The sequence below is a fragment of the Bubalus kerabau genome, chromosome 1 (genome assembly GCF_029407905.1).
Source record: "Bubalus kerabau isolate K-KA32 ecotype Philippines breed swamp buffalo chromosome 1, PCC_UOA_SB_1v2, whole genome shotgun sequence".
Classification (NCBI taxonomy): Eukaryota; Metazoa; Chordata; class Mammalia; order Artiodactyla; family Bovidae; genus Bubalus; species Bubalus kerabau.
The window spans coordinates 86,241,736-86,262,596 of NC_073624.1; the positions used below are offsets into that span (position 1 = coordinate 86,241,736).

The 20,861-nt window shown below is 37.2% G+C and overlaps 1 protein-coding gene across 13 annotated transcripts in view; it reads left to right on the top strand.

Annotated features, from left to right (window-relative positions):
* TMEM117 (transmembrane protein 117) overlaps positions 1-20,861 on the top strand; it is a 625,554-nt gene that overhangs the window by 384,868 nt on the left and 219,825 nt on the right. For all 13 annotated transcript variants that reach the window (XM_055581373.1, XM_055581380.1, XM_055581359.1 and 10 more), the window contains one exon: positions 12,031-12,128. In XM_055581373.1, coding sequence (XP_055437348.1) covers positions 12,031-12,128 — 98 coding nt within the window. The remainder of the gene's footprint in view (positions 1-12,030; positions 12,129-20,861) is intronic.

Consider the following 20,861-nt stretch of genomic DNA (forward strand, 5'->3'; position numbering starts at 1 on the left):
GCGTGCATCTTAGACTGAATATCCTTCTTGTTTGAAATTGTTTTTGATTTTTTTTTTATTTTTCCAGGCATTGATAAAGACCTTTTCCACCTCTTTTGGAATCTTGACTATATATCTTCTGTGTCTTCCTAGCTTCCCAAGCAGTGAAGGGACAGGGTTGGGAAGAAAAGGAATATTCTACCATCCAGAGAAGAGTGGATGGTGAGGCTTAAAGTAGTCAGTAGTCAAACATTAAGCAAAAAAAAAAAAAGTCCGACTCCTTACTCCAATTCTGATGATGGTGGGAGAAATTTGGGGATATATGGCTGCAGTATGAAAAAGGACTTCCCATCAATCTTCTTAGAAACATAGAAGTAAAATGAACATTTTCAAGAAATACTGGAGCCTTGCTCACCATCTTTTCCTCCTGTCCAATTTAAGTGCTCACATTTTCTGGTTTGTGACCAATGACTTTTTACTCACTGTCATGCTCATGTTATTCATAATGATAAGCAGTCTTTATTCTTGGCCTGGGTATGTGAAGATTCACTCATTTTGATGTTGGCTCTAGCTATTGGTAAATCAGTGTGTCTTGAACCATAATTCTCTGGGCAACTAAAGCCCTCAAAAATAGTTCCTTCAATATTACAAATTGAAGGAACTTTGTAACTTCTCATCCTGTCCCTGAATGAACCACTGTAGGGAATTTCAAAGCACATGCCAAAATGTGAATCTGCTTGGTATTAAATATTTGGCATTAATTGATTATTCTTACTTAGTAAGTTCCAAATACTGGCTCATAATTCCACATAATTAAAGAATTTTGTACAATTAATATGTACAAATTAATATGTGTGATATACCTCAATCTAAATAAAAGTAGCATCAGTAAAGTCAGGGAAAGAATACTGCGGCTTTAGTGGATAATTATTACATTACTGATCATCTCAATTTACTTTCTTACTTGGACAAGGAAGTTAAAAAATGAACAAGCAAAAGACAAATCTTGGTCATAATAACACTTATACAAGGACATTTATTCAAGTGTTTAAGAAATAATTGTAGAAATCCATGAAGATCATCATATGCCATGCCATATGCTGACAGCATATGTGCTGCTCAGTCACTTCAGTCGTGTCCAACTCATTGTGACCCCATGGACTGTAGCCCGCCAGGCTCCTCTGTCTATGGGATTCTCTAGGCAAGAATACTGGAGTGGGTTGCCCTGCTCTCGTCTAGGGGATCGTCCCAACCCAGGGATCAAACCTGCATCTCCTGCATCTCCCGCATCGCAGGAGGATTCTTTACCCAGTGAGCCACTTTGGAAGTCCCTGCTGATAGCACATTTTGCTCTAATTTTCATGACATGGGAAAACTACTGGAAAATGATTAGCATTATTATCTTTAAGAGATGAAAATTATTAATGCTCTTACAGAATGCTTATCATTCTATCAATTAAACACTTTTTCAAATTTCACTTATCTGATAAATATAGGTAGCCACATAACCTAATTAAAATTTTTTTACATATATATAGTATACTGAATATAAAGCAAAGCTTTTCTTCAAAATAATCTCTCAGAAATTCTTAACCTGCTTTATGTTCAAATAACTATAAAATCGCATATTATGTTTAATTATTTTATTTTGAATAAAGTTGTATTTGGGGAAGGCATTAATCTAAAACAATGTTAAATAAAAGTGAACTTTGAATGTTATTTAGGTCATCTGATAGATACTATTAAAAAAGGAGACAAGTATATCACAGATGTGTAATTATTTTTGATGGTCTCAAAATTGCCAAAAATACATATCATTGTAAAGAAACTTCTTAATAATCACTTTAAATAGTAATATAGAATTTTTATTTTAAGATAGGAGATATAGGCAATGAACTCAAAGTGTAGGGTATAAGTATCAAAGATTCTAACTTTATCTTAAAGAGGAGTAAATCAAATACTTGATCTGTGATGGACGGTTGCCAAATGTAGTGACAGTCAGCTATGTTTCAAGACAGTGCTAAGTGGAGATATGATGGCTATTGATCTCAAGCTCAGATGGCAAAGGACAATTCTCCAAGGTAGGTGGTACTCCCTGAAAGGCCTGGAATAATGGTGATAGCTTACTTTGAATGGTGTCGCTGGATTTGTGGTCTCCGAAGAAGATTTAACAGTGGGACCAAAGACAGGTCTCAGTCACTCAGAGCTTTGTGCAGCAAAATTTTATTTCAAGTGACAGGACAGAGAAAGCTTCTGACATAGACACCAGAAGGGCGTAGAAAGAGTACCCACCCTCATTAGTTTAAGCAGGGCCTTATATACTTCTCAACTGGCTGCTGAGAACAGATAAAAAGAATACCTCAAGGTTTGTAAAAATTCCATCAGATCCTTTCCCAGGGCACACATCCGAGATAATTTTGGCACAAGATTAGCCAGGGAGAATGGTTTCTGGGTGAAAGTCTCTGGGTGAGATATACTGTTGCTGTGTAATCAGAGGGACAAGTCTTGAGAAACACATCCCCAGGCAAGATTTGTTACAGTTAAAATCATTAGCATAGAGCCTAAGAAAAGCATTTCTATGAGTAAAACATTGTGTTGTGTAGTCATTAGTTCTGGACCTGAAGCAAGGCTAGTTCCTGGGCAAGATACATTGTGCACAAGGCTTAAGGAAAGCGTAAGTGAGAATGTTCACTTCCTCCTTAAAGGCCTTGGACCGCCTGCCTAAGCTTTAACTCTCTCCTTGGGGATAGGTGTTTTGATTGGGAGAGGGCTCTGCCACCATCAACATGAGCCTCTTGAAGAATGCTAATCTAGGAGCAGCTCACATCATTCAGATGGCAATCCCTTCTAAAGGAGCCAGTATGAGAATTTTGTTATTACAGTATACTAACGCATATATATGGAATTTAGAAAATGGTAACAATAACCCTGTATACAAAACAGCAAAAGAGACATTGATGTATAGAACAGTCTTTTGGACTCTATGGGAGAGGGAGAGGGTGGGATGATTTGGGAGAATGGCATTGAAACATGTATAACATCATATATGAAACAAGTCACCAGTCCAGGTTCGATGCAGGATACTGGATGCTTGGGGCTGGTGCATTGGGATGACCCAGAGGGATGGTATGGTGAGGGAGGAGGGAGGAGGGTTCAGGATGGGGAACACATGTATACCTGTGGTGGATTCATTATGATATATGGCAAAACCAATACAATATTGTAAAGTTAAAAAATAAAATTAAAAAAAAAGAAGACAAAAAAAATAAAAAGGAAGAAAATAACAAGAAAGTCCAATAATAGTTGAATCCTCCACCAGAAAAATGATACCACAAACCAGAGAAAAATTTTGATAAAAACATCTCAGTGAACTAATAAAATTAGAAGAATCATTTTCTTTATAAAATAAGATTTCAAAGCAAGACTTTAGGGGAAAACAAGAATTTAGAGAGGACGGTGTAAGACAATAGAAGAAATGAGAGATAAAAGGCTCAAGGAAAGATGCAGAAGAGAAAAAGCAGAGGAATAAAAGTCAAATTGGAATCTCCAGAAACATTCATCAACATACCCAAAATCGAAGTACAGGATATGACTGAGGGGGTAAAATTAAAAAGAGGTGTAGACATCGAAGACAGAAAAAGTAAAAGTGTGCCCCCAAACCTTAATAGAGTAAAGAAAGACTTTAATCTTTAGACTTAAAAGGCAAGTTGTGTCTAGAAAAGAGACAGACAACAAAAAATTTAGCAAAATGATTACACTTAAAAAGAAAATACTGTAAGCTTCCAAGCAATAAAAAAATCCAATTCACTTGTTAAAAAAAATGGAAAAAAAAATTCAGGCTCCAGTTTTCTGATATTTCTGCTTGGCATCACTCAATAGTGTTATGGTTGCAAAGAGTCACACATGACTGAGTGACTGAACTGAGGGCTGGCTGATTCACGTTGTTATATGGCAGAAATCAACACAATATCATAAACAGTTTTCCTCCAGTGAAAAATAAATACAAATTAGGACTTCCATTGTGGCAGTAGATAAGAATCCACCTGTCAGTGCAGGGGCCATGAGTTTGATTGCAGTTCCGGGAAGATTCTGTATGCCGTAGAGCAAGTAAACCCATTCACCACAGCTACTCAGCCCATGTTCTAGAGCCCACGAGCCGCAACTACTGAGCCCATGTGCCACAGCTACTGAAGCTGTGGGCCCTAGACTCTGTGCTCTGCAGCAAGAGAAGCCACTGCAATGAGAAGCCCAAGCACCTCAACGAAAAGTAGGCCCTCTCACTACAAGTAGAGAAAACCTGCGCAGAGCAATGAAGACCCAGCGCAGCCTAATAAAATAAAATTTAACACATATGAATATTAAAAATAAGGAAACAATGCCCTCAATTCTAAGGAAAACAATTGTGATTCAGTAACTTCATAATCCGCCTAATTACTGTGTGTGTTAGTAGCTCAGTCATGTGCGACTCTGTGACCCCCTGGACTGTAGCCTCCTAGACTTTAAGATCATGGCATGTGGTTCCAACACTTCATGGCAAATAGATGGGGAAACGATGGAAACAGTGATAAACTTTATTTCCTTGGGCTCCAGAATCACTGTGGATTGTAACTGCAGCCATGAAATTAAAAGATGCTCCTTGGAAGAAAAGATTTGACCAACCTAGACAATGTATTAAAAAGCAGAGGCATTACTTTGCTGACAAATGTCTGTTGTCAAAGTTATGGGTTTTCCAGTTGCCATGTATGGATGTGAGAGTTGGACCATAAAGAAAGGTGAATGCCAAAGAGTTGATGCTTTTGAACTGTGGTGTTGGAGAAGACTCCTGAGAGTCCCTTGGACTGCAAGGAGATCCAACCAGTCCATCCTAAAGGAAATCAGTCCTGAATATTCATTGGAAGGGCTGATACTGAAGCTGAAACTCCAATAGTTTGGCCACCTGATACGAAGAACTCAGTCATTGGAAAAGACCCTGTTGCTGGAAAAGATTGAAGGCAGGAGAATAAGGGGATGACAGAGGATGAGATGGTTGGATGGCACCACTGACTTGATGTACATGAGTTTGAACAAACTCTGGCAGTTGGTGATGGACAGGTAGGCCTGGCATGCTGCAGTCCATGGGGTCGCAGAGTCGGACATGACTGAGCAACTGAACTGAATTGGAGTGTAAAGAAAGAATTTGCTTGTAGGCTTCATTGTTATCATGAACCTCCCCAAAGAATGTATTGTAGAAAAAAAGTTAAGGTATTGGATGTAGTGGAAAAATTCTAGCTATAGTGCTAGAAAAGATCACTGAGGCAATTTGTTTACAGGACTAAGGTCCAAAAACTACATGGCTTCTGATTAGAGACCAGAGTGTAGATGTATTCCCAAACCATAACAACCAGAAATGATATATGATGTAAGAAAGTATAATATTCTGATGTTCTCATCTCTTTTAGATGAGGGGGAAAGATATCATTTAAAGATGATAAAGAAAATAGGAATTTAAGATATTTTGCAAATCATAAAGTTAATAGGAAAAATAAGATAAAAAGTACAATAAGGTGATGTAGAGGGAGAAGGCAGAGGGAGAATAATCAGCAATAAAATTTTATCATTGCTGTACTAGGGAGTAAATAACATTGAAAGAAATAATAAAATACATCTATTAAATGAAGTTTACTTATAAAGATAATAATCAGAAAAAATAGAAACCTTTTATATTTCAGCAGTGTGTGTGTGTTTTTGCTCAGTAACTCAGTCGTGTCCAATGCTTTGCGACCCCAGTGGCTGTAGCCCACCAAACTCCTCTGTCCTTGGAATTTTCCAGACAGGAATACTGGCATGAGTAACCATTTCCTACTCCAGGGGATTTTCTCAACCTAGGGATCGAACCTGAATCTCTTGCATCTCTTGCATTGGCAGGTAATTCTTTACCTCTGTGCCGCCTGGGAGGCCCATATGTCAGTAGAACGGTCATAAGATATATAAGAGAAAAATAAAGGAAGAAATTATTTAAATAGCTTTGCATGTTCTGTTGTATAATATTAAAGGTATATGGTTAAATGGAGAAAAGTTTCAAATGAGAATGCAAAATTTTATGTGTAAATTTGTTCATTAATACCGTTAACATATATGCTTAATAGAATAGCACTATATCCCTTAAATAATACTTCACTGCATAATATCTGTATCAAGAGAGGCACTATGTAACTACAGTTATTGTTATTATGTTTTGATATTGTATCCTTAATAATCAGTATTTTCAGTAATATCACATGCTAAACATAAAACTGTATGTAGTACCTACATTTGGAGAAGGAAATGGCAACCCACTCCAGTATTCTTGCCTGGAAAATCCCATGGACAGAGGAGTCTGGTGGGCTACAGTCCATAGTATTGCAAGAGTCGGACATGACTTGATGACTAAACCACCACCACCACCTACATTTGAGTACCTGCATGTATAACTGGGCTAAGAAAATGAGACTGGAAAAGGTGGGGAATGTTAAAATGCAAATGAATGTTCAGTTACATTACATAAATCTTCTAGGAAACTGTCTTAGATTGTTGCAGCCTTTGGTTGCTGACCTCCATTGCCTTACTTTTTAACAGCAATTTAAAACTATAACATATTTTTAACATTATAGGACATTTTCATCATTTTCTAACACTTCAATATATGATAGTCTTGTCTTTATGGAAGTGATGATTTGACTGTCAATCCCTTTGACTCCAAATCCAGTTATTCAACATAGTCACAGGAAGCAGAATGATTGGGTAGAAGTTCCAGATATCAACCACAAAACATCAATTATTACTATTATAACACCTGTTAATATGTAGTATGTGCCCTTAGATGAAGAACAGTGGCTCAGATGGTAAAGAATCTAATCTGCCTACAATGCAGGAGATCTGAGTTCGACCCCTGGGTCGGAAAGATCCCCTGGAGAAAGAAATGGCAACCCACTTCGGTCTTCTTGTCTGGAAAATTCTATGGACAGAGGAGCCTGGCAGGTTACAGTCCATGGACTGAGCAACTAACACAGAGAGATGATGAATAAGAAACTGAGACACAGAGGGGTTGGTTATTTTGCCCAAATCTAAAGCTAGTTAGAGATGAAACATGGATGAGAAGTAGGGCAGGCTAACTGCTGAACAAAATATTAATAGTACGTTAGTGTAACCCTGCTCACTAATTTTTCTTTCTCTATGGACAAAAGATGGGATATAACAGCATAAAATTGAACAGTTGTTAAGAAAAGTACATCTAAGAGTTTGTAATCCATTAAGTTCACTAGAAAATGTAAGGTGTTACTGACATCCTTGTTATTTTCCCGCTGCCCTGTTACTCTCCACATCACATACAGTCAACTCACACAGGAGCAAAGTTTTCACTTAGATTCCTGTAGAGATTACTTTCTTTCATATTCAGTGGATCAGATGGGAAAGAACCTGTCTGCAATGCAGGAGACCCTGGTTCAATCTCTGGGTTGGGAAGATCCCCTGGAGAAGGGACTGGCTACCCACACCAGTATTTTTGCCTGGAGAAGTCCATGGACAGAGGAACCTGGTGGGCTATAGTCTATGGGGTCGTGAAGAGTTGAACACGATTGAGTGACTAACACTTAACTTGATATTTTTAAAATATCTTTTAAAACTTGATATTCATCTACCTCTCTATAAAAGTAGAAATACAATACAGAAATCCATGAAACCAGAAGTTTTTTCTTTGAAAAGATCAATAAATATAATGAACTTTTAGCCACACAGACTAAAATAAGAGAGAAGATTCCAATTACTAAAATCTAAATGAGAGTGGGGACATTACTGTTGATTCTACAGAAATAAAAGGGATTATAAGAGATTATTATGAACAACAATACACCAAAAATTGGGATAATCTAGATGAAATGGAGAAATTCCTAGAAACGCAAAATCTACCAAAGCTACGTTATAAAGGAATAGATTTATAACTAGTAAGAAAACTGAATCAGTAATCAAAAATATCCTAACAAATAAAAGCCCACTGGACCTAATGGTTTCACTGGTGAAATCTACCAAACATTTAAAGAACTAAAAAAAACACCTAGATATTCATCTTTCTGGTCCAATTGCACAATGAGAGTGAAAGTGTTAGTCGCTCAGTCATGTCTGACTCTTTGCAACCCGGCACTATAGCCTGCCAGGCTCCTCTGTCCATGGAATTCTAAAGGCAAGCATTCTAAAGGGGTGCATTGTCATTTATCAAACCTTAAAATAAGCTTGGATTCTACTGAGTAAAACTACCTTCAAGGCATAATGCAATAAGGAACATAATGAAGTTCTAAATTTTGTGCAAAGACCTAGTAAAGAGGAAAGGGTAAGGGAACCACTGTGAAACTCAAAGAGTTAAACAAATATCTCTCAGCTTAGAAAGTCCAAAATTTCAAATTCTAATAATCTTCTTTAGAGAGAAGCATCCGCAAGTTTTGCATTGTGTTTATGTTACACAGCAACCTTTTTTTGCATTGTCCTCAGCACCCCCTTTCCTGCATCTTTTCCCACAAAGACTGTCCTTGACCAACACAAGAAATGCATTTGATTTCTCTAATGCAGAAGGTAATTGGATTTTTCTTTATTGAATGCATCCCTTTAATGACTGTCTCTGCTTCTGCCAATTTAGCTGCAAGTGACCTGACATTGATCTGATGATATGACTTAAAATAAATAGTTGGAGCTGGGGGTGAAAAAGACCAGCTGTCTGGCATCAGAAAAATGTTCTTTGCCTCATCTTGCCATTTTCCTGAAAAAAGCCTTTATCCTTGAATGTCATTTTTACAAAACATGCTGCTGTAATAATTGGTATATAGCAGCAGATTGCCTCCTTCTAGAAAATATAATAAGTATTTCCCAGAAAGTGCCCTGGAGAAAACATTGAAAATTGAATAAAATCCACCCAGTAATCATTCTGTACCTTGAAAATATTTATTACCATGCAGCCACTTTCTGAAACAGGATAAATATTGCTGAACAGAATTAATTAAATCTGTTACAAAACTGGTGAAACATGAAATATTTATTTAAGTATTTATTTACTTAACCTTGAGGTTTTGTAAAAAATAAAATTTGACAAGAGAATTGTTATTCAAGACGGTTATGAAGGAATAGTGGATGAAGTCATTATATTCAAAAGAATAGCAATTCTTTCCTCAAGGGGAGTTATGATATAAAACTTTTTATGCCCAAGAATATATGGAATTTAAATGTCTCTGCTTTTGTCTTTACTTGTTTTCTCATAAGCATGTAACTCACTTGATTCATGGTTCACTTTTATTCTATCATCTTCCCTTTGTTCATTCTGTTAAATATCATGAATCTTTTTTGATTGAAGATACAATCTATAGGCAGTAGTCGGAGTGAGAAAATAAAATATTGTAATTGTAAAGTGTCATGAAGAAAATAAATAATAAAGTCATTAATAAATAAGTTTCCTTTAAAAATAGATGAAACAAGTGTTTTTCCATTTTAATTCATATTACTTGCATTCACAATTACCAAAGTCATTAAAAATTTAAAGAAATAAACTGAAAGTTTATATTAAGGCTACTTATGCTTGAATCTTCAGATTCAGTAGTACAACCACATCACATACAAAGTTGGTGTAAGCCCTGAGTTAGACAAATGTATAATAAATTCACAGTGTTACTCAGTGACGGTCCATGAACTTGCTTTGGTTCTCATCAACCAAGAGAAGCTTGGGAGTTCTATCCAAGAAGTGATGTTGAAAAGAGAGTATAAAGAAGAAATGAGTGAATATTTCCTGGAGACTGGGCTCCTCACCCTCTGTTCTGACTTCATCTTAATCACTAGCACGCCAGTGAGTGTTTTTAGAGACCATTTCTTGGATATTGTATAGCACATCAAGATGGGCTTGCCTGAGAATTGGTGTGCCTTCCACAGAAATTCCAGTAGTATTGAAGGGGTCACTGATCCAGAAGACATCCCCCCTCTATCAAGTCAAAATCTTTCATCATAAATGATTAAATCTCACCCATTCCATTCCAGTCAGATCATTGTTGGAAGTCACACTTAAATGTAATGTTAACACTTTAAACGGAGAAGGCAATGGCACCCCACTCCAGTACTCTTGCCTGGAAAATCCCATGGAAGGAGGAGCCTGGTGGGCTGCAGTCCATGGGGTCGCTAGGAGTCGGACACGACTGAGCGACTTCCCTTTCACTTTTCACTTTCATGCATTGGAGAAGGAAATGGCAACCCACTCCAGTGTTCTTGCCTGGAGAATCCCAGGGACGGGGGAGCCTGGTGGCTGCAGTCTATGGGGTCACACAGAGTCGGACACGACTGAAGTGACTTAGCAGCAGCAGTAGCAGTAACACTTTAAAAGAGCATAAAAAAGTATATTTTAATGGATGATGAAAATGTTTCCTTACTCAATTCAGTATATCTCATCGTATATATTTTCTTAATTTTGAATTTGTTTTGTTTTAATTTGAACTCTATCAATTAAATATATAATTAATGAAAAACTATTCTCTTAAAAGGAAGGTATATTTTGTGAAAAAAGGAACATGTGTGTGTACATACACAATACATTTTCTTTTATTAGAAAAAAGTAGATTCCCCATCAATCAGCTTTTTAAAAATACTTTTGTAATCGGTTATTTACTTATGATTATTTTTAATATTTGAAACTATTAATATGAGATGTGGCCAGTGAGCAGTTTACTTTGTTAATGCATTTTTGTGCTTTTTAAAATTGAAGCATAATTGATTTACAGTATTATATTAGTTTCAGGTGTACAACATAATTCAGTATTTTATAGATTATACTCTATTTAAAGTTATAAAATATTGACTATATTCCCCATGTTGTACAATATATCATTTTAGCTTATTTATTTTATATATAAGAATTTGTACCTCTTATCTTCTTACCCCTATCTAGCTGTTAATGCATTTGTAAAAACAAGCATGCATTTATATCAATTCATTTCCTTGTATCTTCTTTGAGCAAATATTTTGAAGTCTTTTATGTAAAAGATTCTTAGACATTAAAAGGGCAACAAAAACAAATCTTCACTTTCAAGAATTTTAAAATGTAGAGAAGAGAGGGAAATAGTACATAAATGAGTAAAATAGAAGGTGGAAAGGGATCTGTGACATAAGAAGGATGACTCAAGAACCGCAGTTGGAAGGAACAGGGAAAAGCATCACAGTGGTGATGTGACTTTACCCAAAATGTCAGGATCTGTGCATGTGAGAAAAAGAGGTATAGCGTTTTTGAGAAAATGCTGGATAATTAGAATAAATGTGCCATAAAAAGGGTTCAAGTCATGGGACTTCCTTCGTGGTCCATTTTTTAAAAATCCACCTCCCGAAGCAGGAGACATGGGTTTGGTCCCTGATCTGGGAACTAAGATGCTACATGCCTTGGGGCAACTAGCCCATGTGCCACAACTAGAGAAGAGCCGGCATGCCACAGCGAAAGAGCACACGGGCTGCTACTAGGACCTGATGCAGCAAAATAAATAAAGAAATACATTTTTAAAAGGATTCGTACCATTGAAAGGGAAAAGGGAGAAAAAAGAAGTCACTATTTTGACTAGTAGTATAGGTAAAAATCTCAACACATCAGGAAATATTTGAATTTTGGAGTTTCTGATTTAGAAACATTTTAAAAGAATATGGCATTTAATTTAAATATTATGTTTTTGTTTTTATGGAGAAGTTAACAGTATCTTAAGATGCTTCCTTGTATAAGATCATCTTGATGGATGTTTTTTAAAAAATAGCACTATTTGATATGTTGAATGACCTTGAATATGCTCATTCATTATGTAAAGTCAAATGAATTGTGAAAACTTTTAACTGAAGGAAATATATCCTTGTAATTTTTATCTCTGCATGTGTTCTAATTTTAAAATACATATTTTATTCTTAGAAAAATGTGGATTATATATATATATATATATAACTATGTGTGTGTATATATATATATATATATATATTTAAAGCTGAATGGAAGATTTGTTTATGAAAGTGCATAATAAGTTTCTTTCATTGTTGCAGGTCACTGATATGATGCTTCAGGACAAACCCTATCCTGATTGGGGAAAATCTGCAAGAGCTTTCTGGAAGAAAGGAAATGTTAGGATCATTTTATTCTGGTAAGAGACTGTTTCATTTATTGACTGTGTCTTGCCTCATTCACAAAGGACTTGAGTTGGATTTAGTTTTCTTTAAATATATAGAATTCTATCTAGAGAGGCATTTCTAGTGGACACTATGCTCCATCATTGAAATGATGAAACCCATTATCCTAACTAATCACTTTTTGCCTACACATTGTTGCATATACCCATTTACAAGAGATACATTTACTAATACAGTAAAGCAAATAAGATTTTATCAGAGGTAAGTAGGTTTTTGACTCAGTAAAAATAAGCTAGACTTTTCAATGAAATCTGATATAAAATTCAGTAAATACTGAATTTCCAACATATTTGACAGGATGTAATTTTGCTTTGAAGAAATCGTACATGGAGGGAAATTCGCTACAGATCACATCTGGCTCATTGGCACTTCTTTATGTAATTTCCTTTAGTTGTCCAGCCCAATTATTGCAATGAGAAAACAATCCATGTCTTACAGAACTTTGTTTTTTGGTGGAGTCAGTGTTATTTATATATATTTGAACAAGCTTAGACAGAAATGGTAGGAATACAGAAGCAGCAAGAAGGGCACTTCACCAGGCTGTGTGACACCGCGCAAGCACGGGGATTCAACCTGATGCGTGAAAAGTTATCTACTCTGACACTCAGAAGCCTTGTAACTGATGATAATTTGAACTTCATAAATTGCGTAAAGTGCATACTGCTTACCTGCATTTCAAAAAGAAAAAATAAAATCTCTTTATTCTTGGATTTAATTCAGAGATTTTATTTTTTCATGTATAGACTCCAAAAATCATGGTCACTAAGTACTTGGAGGAAAGTGTACACTCTAAGCTATCTTTATGCTTTAGCAATATTACTAAATATTGCTTTTGATATACGGTATTTTGAATTCAATTATTAGCAAGTAAACAAAAATAGATTTTTTACTACTATATTTTGTAGATGTTTATTCACAACTTGTCTCTATGAGTCAAGTGTGGCCTATTTTTATGATGCATTTAAATTTATATCTTTTCCTATTTGTAAGCTCCCCATGTAGCTTGACCAGATAATATATAATATAATAATTATAGCATGTATTTACTGAAGGTATGTTTTGCTCCAGTCTCTGTGCTGAGTATTTACTCATTTCATCCTGATAACCCTATAAGTAAGTGTTATTACTATAAGTATAGGTCTCTGACTTTAAGGCTCTAACTCTTAATCTTTACACTAGACTGTCTCTAGAAAAATCAAGGATACATTGGTGTGCAAATTCCAAATGATTATCCTTAATCATTATTTAGGTAATGGTGCTAAATAAGAGTGTGAAATTCTGGAAGACCATTCTACCCTATAGAATTCTGTGCAGGGGTTTTAAGAATCATGATTTAAAAGGAGATAAACTCTAATTTTGAAAGTGTTTATGGGCTATGTCTCTTTTAAAATATCCATTTACTGTGGAGGATTTCCCTGGCAGTCCAGTGGTCAAGACTCAGTGCTCCCTTGGTAGGGCACATGGGTTCAATCCCTGGTCAAGGAAGTAAGATCCCACATGCCCCTTGGAGTGGCCAAAAATAAATGACTAAGATAGTCATTTATTTTTTTCAATCCATTTACTATGTTTACAGATATTTTGTATTATTAAATGTATCTGCAGAGGCAGCTCGTTGATTATTGCAGGCTGCAGTTGCAAAGAGTCGGACACAACTAAGCAACTAACACACACTTTGTTTATTAGATAATATATTTGAGAGATGATTTTTCATTGTTATATTTCAGAGCATGGAGAGCATAAAACAACTGGAGGAAAATTTAAATACCAATTTGAACATATTTTTTCCTATTTTATCCATTACATATAGTCAGATTATCTTGACAACAGTATTCATGGTTTTAAAAAAAGGAAAATCTGATGTAAAAAGGTGAATAAGGAAATTATGTGGGAAGCAAAGAAATCTCCTTTTTTGTTTCTACTTTTCAGATAAAAGGGATTTAGCAAGTATAAAGAACATTTTTTTTTTAGCTCTAGGAGCACTGGGACGACCCAGAGGGATGGAATGGGGAGGGAGGAGGGAGGAGGGTTCAGGATGGGGAACACATGTAAACCTGTGGCGGATTCATTTTGATATTTGGCAAATCTAATACAGTTATGTAAAGTTTAAAAATAAAATAAAATTAAAAAAAAATATAGAAATCATTGGCAAGGTTTTAAATGAAATAAAAGATAGTATTTACATACTCTGTGTCACCCATTCAAAAAGAGGTTTTGTGTTTTTTTTTTTTTGGTTTTTCCCTAGTGAAGGAGAGATGAATTTATGTAAACAAAAGAAATCTGTAGTAAAGAAATTTTGCAAAGGAAAGGCTTTATAAATTGCAGTGTGATTGTGTGCCAGAGTTTAAACATTACAACATGCAATTATGTTGTTGTAAACTTACCTTTTACCTATATGTAGCTGCTTTAACTCACATTTCTGATTCTATCAGAAAGTATTTCATTTGCAACTATGTGGCTAAGTTCTTCCTTGATTCTTAGTAATAGATGTTTCTACACTGGAGGAAATGGTTCTTTCTTTCAGTAAATGTGCAAAGGTATATTTATATCATGGGCCTTTAAGCCTTGGAGGAGACTCAACTATGGTAGGTTTGAAAATACTAAATGCAAAAGGACAGACTATAGAACTACCCTTCCAAAGCCCCATTCCCAGGCCTTTTGTTAACTACAAAGAATACAAGTTTAAAATCTAAATCCTAAATTAATGCTGTAATGTGTGTGTGATCAGTTGTGTCTGATCTTTGCAACCTCATGGACTGTAGCCTTACAGGCTTCTCTGTCCATGGAATTCTCCAGGCAAGAATACTGCGGTGGATAGCCATTCCTTGATCCAGGGGATCTTCCTGATCCAGAAATCGAACCCAAGTCTCCTGCGTTGCAGGATAATTCTTTATGTCTCAGCCACCAGGGAAGCCCCAAGTTAATGCCACATACAGTTCTATTTTCCAGAGGGACGCCCAAAGCCTATTTTCACTCACCTGTATCTGAAGTAAATGTGTACATAAACATGGACATAAAATAACAAGTAGGATAATACTTATGTTAGCGTCCATCTCCCTGCTCTATTTACTCTCTGGAGACATAATTTATATGCTTTTGAGGGAAAACATGTTGCAAAGATATTTCCCAAAGTCTTATATTAAAAAATAAGGGAAGACACTCTTCTGTAATTAGTAGGAGAATCAGTGGAAGAAGAAACTGGGAGAGCTGGTGGGTCATTCGGGCTTCACAGATACTTCAGTTCCTTGCCCTGGAGACACATTAAGAGGATTGCACTTTTCTGCACCCTCTGATCACATGACTTGTTTTGACCAATTAAAATGTGCGTGGAAGAGACATGGGTTACCTCTAAGTAGAAGCCTTTAATTGCCAATGAGAAGCATTGAAAATGGCTCCTTTCTTGGTAGCCACTGTTGGAGTTTGAGTCTAGCTGGAGCCCTTGTCATTCAGGCTCCATGAATGACCAGAATAGAGCCAGCATCCTTAAAAACACATGTAGTGTAAGTGAGGAATAAGTCTTTGCAAATGTTAAGCCACTGAGGTTTGGGGATGTTTGATAGGGCAACAAAAACCAGCCTGTCCTTATGTACCCTAAAAAGTGGAGTGCTGTCACGGCAGAAGGTGAAAATTTTTCTCTTTTAAGGGCTGGACAGAAAATGGCAAGGAAACCAATGATGGAGGCTAGAAAGATGGCAGTGCAGATGGTATAGTGCCAAAGCATTTGGTAAAAATTGTGGCCTGTGATTAATTAGATGCTTAGACTTGGAAAGCATAGTGTATGGCTATGTGTGTCTGGATATAACCGACCTCTTCCATTCTACTCTGTTGCATAGAAGAGATTGCATTTCATTTTTTCTGTATTTGATGATTCAGTTCAGTTTAGTCACTCAGTCATGTCCAGCTCTTTCAACTCCATGGACTGCAGCATGCCAGGCTTCTCTATCACCAGCTCCTGAAGTTTGCTCAAACTCATGTCCATCCAGTTGGTGATGCCATGCAACCATCTCATCCTCTGTCATCCCCTTCTGCTGCCTTCAATCTTTCCCAGCATTAGAATCTTTTCCAATGAGTCAGTTCTTTGCATCAGGTGGCCAAAGTTTTGGAGTTTCAGCTTCAGCATCAGTCTTTCCAATGAATATTCAGGACTGATTTCCTTAAGGAATAATTGGTTGGATCTCCTTGCAGTCCAAGGGACTCTCAAGAGTCTTCCCCAACACCACAGTTCAAAAGCATCAATTCTTGGGTGCTCATCTTTCTTTGTAGTCCTACTCTCACATCCATACATGACTACTGGAAAAAACATAGCTTTGACTAAACGGACCTTTGTTGATAAAGTAAGGTCTCTGCTTTTTAATATGATATCTAGGTTGGTCAAAGCTTTTCTTCCAAGGAGCAAGCGTCTTTTAATTTCATGGCTGCAGTCACCATCTTCAGTGATTTTGGAGCCCAAAAAAATAAAGTCTCTCCCTGTTTCCATTGTTTCCCATCTATTTGCCATGAATTGATGCTGGATGCCATGATCTTAACTTTTTGAAGGTTGAGTTTTAAACTAACTTTTTCACTTTATATATTTTTTTAAAAGTACTTTGTCTAGTGCCCTTATGGTTTGGGCTGGCAACTTTTGATCATGATTATCTTTATTCTTGACTGAGAAACAAATGAGCTGATGCTGGTTTTTCTACTTTGAGTATTATGGTTATTACTCAAGTCTAACAAGGTTATTTGACCAGACAAGAGCTAATCAAGAAATGATTATTGTCTTAATATATATGTGTGGGAGAGTAACATGATAACAATAATAATAAATGAAATAAAGTAATAAAAAGGACTGGAGAATTAGGAAAATATCAGTCAGAAGGGTTTTAGTAATAGCTTTACTAATATCCAGATGTATGTCCTATATTTCTACTTTGAGTTTCTACTTTCTTTTCTGTAAAAGGGATGTTTGTTACTTAATGCAGTCCTTTTCAGCTCTGCAATGCTATTTTTTATTGTAAGATTAAGGTGTTAGAGAGTAATTCTGTCTGCTTTACTCCAGAGAGCAGAATATGGACTGCTTTGGTCTGAATGTTTGTGTCCCTCCAAAATTCCTATGTTGAACTCTTGATGCCCTCTGTGATGGCTGGACCTTTGGGAGGTGCTTAGGTGGTGATGGTGGTGCCTGTAGAAATGGGACTGGTGCATTTATAAAAAAAGGCCACAGCCCATGCTACCACGTGAGGACACATTGAGAAGGCACCAGTTATAAATTAGGAAGGAGGGTCTCACCAAACTCGACCATGCTGATACCTTCATCTTGGACTTCAGGCCTCCAGAATTGTGAGAAACAGATGTCTGGTGTATATGTGTCACCCAGCGTGACCCAAAGTGACCCAGTGTCACTTTGCCCTTACAGCCCAAGTGGACTAAGATATGAGTCAATGAGTGTAAGTCCCATGAAACAGATTTAGGTCCAAGTATGAAAGAATGCCCTAATAACATGAGCCTCTGAGTGCTGCATGAGCCTGTCTGATGTCCTGCTAAATTCCCCATCAGTGGAAGTATTCCTGCTAAGACTACTACATAATCCTTCAGGGATACTATACAGGATTTTCACATTGAATGAGAAAAAAGATAAATCACTTAAAATTTTCATCAAACTTCAAGATTCTCTGACTCTGCATTTTTAACTAGAAAAGTACTGCATATTGATTTTTAATAGAGAGGATACTAATTATAATTTAATATGTTCTGTATAATTCCATCATCATTATAGCAAAATTTTTGCAGCAGACAATAATTCATGAAAGGTTCCAGGGGCAACTAGAGTATGCACAGTTTTTTTGCCTCACTTCCCAAGTAATAAATGAGCCCATATCTTCTCTCTGGATGGATTTTGTCTTTTTGCCTTCAGCCTTCCTTCCACATCAACATACCTCTTTATGCAGTTGTCTATCTTTAATTAAAAGCTGCCTCTGTGAGGAAAAGCAGAACATTTTTAGCCCAGGTCATGTAACTGTACCTATTGAATCAGTCACCTTCACCTTATACACTACACTAAGTTAACAGGCTCCATTTAAATCTGGCTACTTCACAGTGCATGGATCCAAGGATATGCTTCACCTGGTTTTCTTGTTAAATGTTGAGTTTCCTACTGCTGGATAAATAGATGATTGATGTTGCATTACTGTTTTGTCAGACTGATGTGTTATATCACTTGGTGATTTTCATGTAAAAAGTAGATTTTATATTTATGCCTTAGGGATTTAACTCTCAATCATATATTTATGCCTGGGCATTAATACCCATGCCCTTCAAGACATAATTTTGCTGAATTAAGAAAAAGTCTTATTGTCATTAACTTATTTAAGTAAATGCTTAAGCACTGGGTACAATATGGTTAGAAGTGGTTAGAAGCACAACTGGAGCAGGTTGCCTGACTTTCAGTCCTGGCTTTATTACTTACCATGTGTGTCAGTTGTTACTACTTTGTTTTACCTGGTATTATGGTATGTTCACTTCATGGGAAATAGATGGGGAAACAGTGGTAACAGTGTCAGACTTTATTTTTGGGGCTCCAAAATCACTGCAGATGATGACTGCAGCCATGAAATTAAAAGACGCTTACTCCTTGGAAGGAAAGTTATGACCATCCTAGATAGCATATTCAAAAGTAGAGACATTACTTTGCCAACAAAGGTTTGTCTAGTCAAGGCTATGGTTTTTCCTGTGGTCATGTATGGATGTGAGAGTTGGACTGTGAAGAAGGCTGAGCCCAGAATTAATGCTTTTGAACTGTGGTGTTGGAGAAGACTCTTGAGAGTCCCTTGGACTGCAGGGAGATCCAACCAGTCCATTCTGAAGATCAGCCCTGGGATTTCTTTGGAAGGAATGATGCTGAAGCTGAAACTCCAGTACTTTGGCCACCTCATGCGAGGAGTTGACTCACTGGAAAAGGCTGTGATGCTGGGAGGGATTGGGGGCAGGAGGAGAAGGGGACCACAGAGGGTGAGATGGCTGGATGGCATCACTGACTCGATGGACATGAGTCTGGGTGAACTCTGGGAGTTGGTGATGGACAGGGAGGCCTGGCGTGCTGCAATTCATGGGGTCGTGAAGAGTCGGACACAACTGAGCGACTGAACTGAACTGAATGGTATGTTATGGAAACAATGGCAGCTTTTATTTTCTTGGGCTCCAAAATCACTGAGGATGCTGACTGCAGCCATGAAATTAAAAGACGCTTGCTCCTTGGAAGGAAAGCTATGACACGCCTATGTATGCACAGTTGCTCAGTCATGTCTGACTCTTTGCGACCCCATGGACTGTAGTCCACAGGCTCCTCTGTCCATGGAATTTTCCAGGCAAGAATACTGGAGTGGGTTGCCATTTATTTCTCCAAAGAAAAACCTAGACAGCGTATTAAAAAGCAGAGACATCGTGTTGCTGACAAAGGTTCCTATAGTCAAAGCTATGGTTTTTCCAGTAGTCATATATGGATGTTGGACCATAAAGAAAGCTGAGTGTCAAAGAACTGATGCTTTCAAATTGTGAGCTGGAGAAGACTCTTGAGAGTCCTTTGGAAAGGAATGAGATGAAACCAGTCTATCCTGAAAAAAATCAACCCTGAATATTCACTGGAAGGACTGATGCTGAAACTGAAGCTACAATACTTTAGCCACCTGATGCAAACTAGTGACTCATTGGAAAAGACCTTGATGCTGGGAAGGATTGAGGGCCGGAGGAGAAGGGGGCAACAGAGGATGAGATGGTTGGATGGCATCACTGACTCCACGGACATGAGTTTGAGCAAACTCAGAGAGATAGTGAAGGACAGGGAAGCCTGGTGTGCTGCAGTCCATGGGCTTGAAAAGAGTTGGACACAAATGAGCAACTGAACAACAGCAGATGTTACAACTGGTATTATGAGCACCAGGTGCTCTCTATGATGCTGAGAATATAACTTTGAAAGAGAAAATAAGGACTCTGACAGCTTAATGTTCTCATAATACCTGTGAGAAATATGGTAGTAGGAGGAAATACCTACCAAGTCTAAGTGCTGTGATATTGTTTGAGGTGAGCTATAGGGATGGTTTACCTAGGGGTGAGATATCATCCAGGATAAGGAGTAGCCAGAAACATGATGACTGGTTAGGTATGTGGATTCAGGTGAGGCAGAGGAAGTTCAGGGTATTGTTGAGTGGTTAGGCCTGAGCCACTAAAAAGATGATTATGGTACTCACTGAGATAGGAGATCCTGGTGGAGGACTAAGTCTTAAGTAGAGGTGTACTGAATCCAGACTTGAGCATGTTCTTGTACTAATTGAGATACCTACTATGCAGTTCTCTATATGGACGTGAAGCTAAGGAGTGATGTCTGAGACAAAAATACAACTAACGTTTGTATTTTGATTTACATTTTTATACTTTTGTAGATGTCATTATCTACATATATACAGTGTTTGAGTGAGTGTAGAATAAAAAGAGGGCTTCCCAGGTGACACTAGAGGTAAAGAACTGCCTGCCAATGCAGGACTCATAAGAGAATGGGTTCGATTCCTGAGTCAGGAAAATCCCCTGGAGGAGGGCATGGCAACCCACTCCAGTATTCTTACCTGAAGAATCCCATGGTTAGAGGAGCCTGGCAGGCTATGGTCCATAGGGTTGCAAAGAGTATGGCACAACTGAAGCAACTTAGTACACACACACAC